Source organism: Octodon degus, unplaced genomic scaffold (assembly GCF_000260255.1).
Source record: "Octodon degus isolate 3935 unplaced genomic scaffold, OctDeg1.0 scaffold00021, whole genome shotgun sequence".
In the NCBI taxonomy this organism is placed as follows: Eukaryota; Metazoa; Chordata; class Mammalia; order Rodentia; family Octodontidae; genus Octodon; species Octodon degus.
In genome coordinates this window covers 792,786-798,251 of record NW_004524597.1, presented here as the reverse complement: position 1 = coordinate 798,251, position 5,466 = coordinate 792,786, and the positions used below count along the sequence as shown (strand labels likewise).

The 5,466-nt window shown below is 40.4% G+C and overlaps 1 protein-coding gene across 9 annotated transcripts in view; it reads left to right on the top strand.

The window, feature by feature from the left end:
* The window catches only part of Clec16a (C-type lectin domain containing 16A), a 235,044-nt gene that overhangs the window by 8,606 nt on the left and 220,972 nt on the right, over positions 1-5,466 (top strand). For all 9 annotated transcript variants that reach the window (XM_023711467.1, XM_023711470.1, XM_023711465.1 and 6 more), the window contains exon 2: positions 3,908-4,036. In XM_023711467.1, the coding sequence (XP_023567235.1) occupies positions 3,908-4,036 (129 nt within the window). The remainder of the gene's footprint in view (positions 1-3,907; positions 4,037-5,466) is intronic.

Here is a 5,466-nt window from a genome sequence, read left to right as displayed (position 1 = left end):
AACCTCAGTTCATCAAAAAGACCCTTATGAAGAGAGAAAAGGCAAGCCATAGTTAGGAAATACTTTTAATGTGTTTATCAAGTCAAGGACTTATGTTCGGAATATATGAGCTGGGAGCTTTGGCCCAGTGTAGAACACTTACCTAGTATATGTAGGGCTCAGGGTTTAATCCTTAGCATGGCAAAAAAGTAAGAACAAAAAAGAAAAAGGAAAAGAAAAGGTATGTAAAGAACCCCATCCCATAAATAAGAAAAGACACTTAGGCTAATAAAAAACAAAGGAGTTATACTGGCACTTTCCAAAAGAGGTCATTCAAATAGTCCATAAACTATAGAATAGGCGCTGAGTTGCATTGGTCTTCCCACTGTAAAATCGCAGTGTGATACAATCATATACCTAGTAGATGGCTGCACTGAAAAAAAGGCAAGGAGTATCAAGCGCTGGAAAAACAGGGACATAGAACTCTCAGACCATGTCCCCCAGCTGTGGGATTAGGTGAGCCAACAACCGTCCACAAGCGTAGGGTGCATTCTTGGTCCACAGAGTGGTAACGGGACTATAATAGTAAAAGGGTCCCATGATGCTCTTGCTCCTTGCCAGGCTCAGGGAACTCTTAGAACCTTCAGGATTTACTGCCCTTTTCTTTCTCTGTATATAAAGATTGCCTAGTAGTTATTAGGATTTTTTCCAGAGATTATTTAGTGAAACCCCAATAGCAGTGGCTAGCACTGGTATTGTATAAAGTAACTGCCAAAATTGTTCTGTCCACTTATTTATTTGCTGTCCACCTATAACAACATTGTAATAGGTGCTGAAATATTTAGATACTGTGGCTGCTCCCATTTTACAGTTGTGATAACTGAGGTGCACAGAGGTAAAGTAGCTTGCTCTGGATCACTCAGTTAATAAGCAAGGGAGATGTGCTCAACATGGAGCACTAATGTCTATAATAACCCAGATACTTTGCCATTACTGCAGGCATGACCTGGACTTTCACTTCCTGTTCTTTTTTCTCTCAACCTGCCCATCACAATGTCTCCCTTGAAGGTGTCTTTGCCTGTCTCACCCTATTTTCATTTCTCTATGGCCCTAGAATATTATTTCTGTAATTACTAAGGATGTTAATAATGACCTCCATCATAATAACCACAAATAACAACAACAGCAGCAGCAGCACAACTAATCCTGCTTCTGTGATATGCTTACTGCATGCGAAGCACCAGTGGCTCTTTCTATGTATTCTCCTATGGAATCTCAGAAACAACCCAGTGGAGAAGCTTTGACTGTTTCCCTGTTTCATGGAACTTAAGCTGCAGGGAGGTGAGGTGAAGGCTTTTGCTTAGGGCCACAGTTAGGAACTGGAAGAGCCAGGGATCAAGCCCAAGTCTGTTGGACTCCAAATGCTGAACTATTCACAACTCTGCTGGGTTTTATATTTTAATTTAATTTAATTTTGAAGAGTAAAAACAAATAGCAGGAAAAAAAAAACAAATAGAAACAAAGATAGAAACAGGGTAACATACAACAATACATATACATTTTCAAAACAAGAATAGTTAATTAACAACAGTTGTTATATTATCTATTTTTATCATCAAATCTATTGCTCAGATTAACAGATATACTTATGGACAAATAAGGGAATATTAACACTTGCTTTCAATCTTTATTTTTATTTTTATTTTGTGTGTATATCTATCTGCATTTGGACTTGTGGCTGTGTTCAGTCTTATGTGCTGTGGTCCACCTTACATTCATGAAGGCCATACCTGTCCCATTCATCATTTGTTGAGTACCTAATATCTACCAAATATTTTGGAGTACATCAGGATCACCAAGATCAATAATAACCTTGAGCAATCCTTATCAAGTAAAGGAGACAGATCATTGTGACTCATGGTGATCTGTGCAGTAGCAAATGCATATGGGTACTAAGGTACCAGGGAGGAGGGGACCAACAAATTCTTGGGGACAGAGAGTAAGGTGAGGAAACCTTAAAGGAAGGCTTGCTTCATCAGTGAGGCATGAGCTGAGTTCTCTTTGAGCCAGGGTTGTGATATGTAATGCTGATGGAAGTATGCCACCCTTTATACAGGAGAAAATTCCAGAATGGAAAAAATCTGCCCCTCTCTTCCACTGCCAACAATGTCTTGTCATAGGCAAAGTGTCAGGCAATCCTATAAACTGCCTGGAGAGTGTCACCAAGAGCTACCATGGGGTGATAAAGTGGCTGTCCAACCTTAGTGGGGGTTGGCGATGTAGTGGAGTGGTAGAGCATGTGTACATGCCTAAGGCCCTGGATTTCATTTTCTGCACTATGAAAACAAAACAGTATTTCAGTGAACTAAGCCCTGTACCCAAGAGTCTGATTCAGTGGGGCTGGGGGAGGGGATAACTTAAAAAGATGCATCTGGTGCAGGAGGCCTATGAATCACAGTTGGGAAATCTGCTCTTTGAGCCTCTTGCAGTACAGGCACTGAGGCAAGATAGAGACATACAGATCTATGAGTAGGTCCTTCACAGCTCATTTCAGAGTGGCTCAAGTGCTGTGCGGTTATGTTATCTTAGAGGACAGTTGGTCTTCTCCCTCCACCTGTGGCAATGCTGGTAGTTTTGGGCATAAATAATAAACAGTTTGTACTTTTGAAGAGCTGTACTAATTGTATATAAAAAACTGCATGCAATTTCTAAATCAAATTAAACACCTATTATATCTTTAACATATAACAAATAGCAACAATATTAATAAACTCCAGCTCCCTGGGAGTAGCAGGTTGATCCTACTTTTGTTGCATCTGCAAGGTTTTACTTCCTATCTTACTAGTTTTAGAGCCTGTAGAAGGGATGACCTTATCAATTTTTTCCTTCTGTTGCTCTCATCAGCCCTCAGCCCCAGCCTGGAGGTAGCCATGAAAGAAATCAGGAGTGGCTTTTTCTGAGTCATTTTCTCATTTGTCTGCTTTCCTTCCCAAGCCTGAGGCTCCTTTGAGAGATGTGTTTACCTGGATCTGTGGGTGCTAGAGAAATTGTCTTAGAAGCCATGATAGGTAGCACTGCCTTGGCATTGGGCCTAGCTGTTGATTCCTATGCCCTTCAAGTGGCCTTTTTGGTCTCTCTATCAGCAGAGAAGCTTCAAGGACTGGACAGCATCTTTCTGTCCACCCCAGCAGCTGGCTTGTGGGCCTGTTTGGATGGTTGATGTACAGAGCCATACCCTATTAAGCCCATATAATTACAAATTGAAGTCTGTGCTCAGCAAATAAGGTCACTGTCCCTGACTGCCAACCACCCACTTCATTTAAACCTTATATTCTAGTTAGTGTACTGCATGTTAGGGGTATGGCTTTTCAAAGGTAGTCTGTAGACAAAAATACACGTTATTTTTGTCTCACCCCTTGGCTTTGGGATCTGCCTTCCCTAAGCTTGGCTCCGTCTCTCTGAATCTCAGCATCAGTCTGCCTGCAGGTCCTTTGTAGGCATTTGACCTGACCTGTATACTTCCACTGACATCTGAAGCACTGGAGGGGAACATCTGAAACAGACTGAAGCCTCTTCTTCTCTTAGGTCTACTGAGTCCTGCTCTCTGAATGTGTTCCAGGAGGTCCCCTTTATTAAGCTGTGTAGGCGATTCTCTTCCACATCAAAGTTTGAGAATGGCTGTCTCCAAGGGTTTGTTGGTGCTCTTACCTCAGGTTGGGATGATGTTTTTTTAGTATTTAATGCATCAAGTATTGATAGCCATTTTTCTTGGGTAGTGAGTCAGGGCTAATATGGATGGGAAATTGTGTTAACTGAATCTGAGAAGCACCGCTTTGTTTTCCTCAAAATGCTGTTAATGGTCGTTGTACCTGAACCTGAATTTCATGTCAGTTGGTAACCTTCTATTTTTCTGCCATGTTTTTCTCAGGTATTTGTACCACGTCTTGACCAAAAATACCACAGTCACAGAACAGAATCGGAACCTGCTGGTAGAGACCATTCGTTCCATCACTGAGATCTTGATTTGGGGAGATCAAAATGATAGCTCTGTATTCGAGTAAGAGTTTCCATTGTTTTTTTGTTTTTTGATTTTTCTTCTTCCTTTGAATGTGTTTCCAAGTGTATACCATGAGTCATTCCTGGTGATGTCAGGACTTAACACAAATTTGGTCTTGTGTAAATAACTATCTGTGTAAAATGTCCTTGAAACATTGGAAATGGAAGCCAAAAATGAGGAACTTGTAGAAATGAGTGTCTCCGGATACCCTGAAAATGTCATGGATAATTTTCTAAGTGGTGGCCTCAAAGGAAGGAGAAAATGTCCTGAGTGTTTTAGATTCTGGCACTGAGGAAGTCAGTGAGGGCCAGGCACAGTGCTAAGTTTTGAGGAGACAGTACAGGGAACCTCCCACCTATCCAGGTAGAAGCCCTGTAGTACTCCCATTTTTGTTCCCAGATGGTAGGTGGTAAAGCAATATGTACCTCATACCCAGAGCCCTAACAGTTTTTCCTTTCCACCCTATTTTTGTACTTCCTAGATGAGCAGTCTTAGGCCAGCCTTTTTGTCTCCCTGTTTCCTCATCTTTAATTAATTAATTTATTTATTAGTACAGGGTCTTACTACATAGATCGGATTTGTACTGATTCTCCTGTTTTCAGCCTTGTAAGCACTGGAATTATAGGCATATAATTCCACACCCAGAACCCCGGCTATGGACTCTGCCTAAGCAGGTGCTTTAGTCTGCTGAGCTATCTGACTGGCCCTCCTCATCTTTAAAGAAGAGAAAAAATTCTATGTTCAATGTTAGACCCAGAGGAGGCACTTTTAAATGATAGCAAATGATAACCTACCAAGTGTTTAAACTGCAAATAAAGTCTATTAGCTATGAACCCCTGCCCCCAAGAAACCTACTTCCAGGAGGGTATGGGATTGAGTTGTAACAGTGGTGGTGAACCTATAACACGTGTGTTATTGTGTTTTTCTTTTTAAGACAAAAGATGTTAAGATATGAGTTATTTTTCTAAAATAAAACCTTAGTATTCAGGTTTAATTATAGTGTTGGCACTTTGTGAAAAATAAGTGAGTTTTGGGTTACAGTTTAACACTTGGTCTCTAAAATGTTCACCATCATTGGTGATAAAACCACCAGACACTCTGTGTGTGTGTGTGTGTGTGTGTGTGTGTGTGTGTGTGAATTATAAATATTGAGGCCATTGTAAAATCAATTTTAAAAAGTGTTCCATTTCTAACCTGGCTTCTTGCAAGTTATCCTGAATTGATTTTCAAGGTAGCTCTGTACTTTCATCAATAAGGTTATCTAATAAAGCTCCTTGTAGTAAACACAAACTCCTTAAAATGCAAACCTGTTAAGAGGTTTGCCTTGTTAAAGATTAGAAAATATTCTCTTTTTCTAGAATGAGCCTTTTAAGTCCATCTTTTAAGTCAGTTTAGAAAAGCTTCTGAGCCCTTAGAATTTCATTGATTCC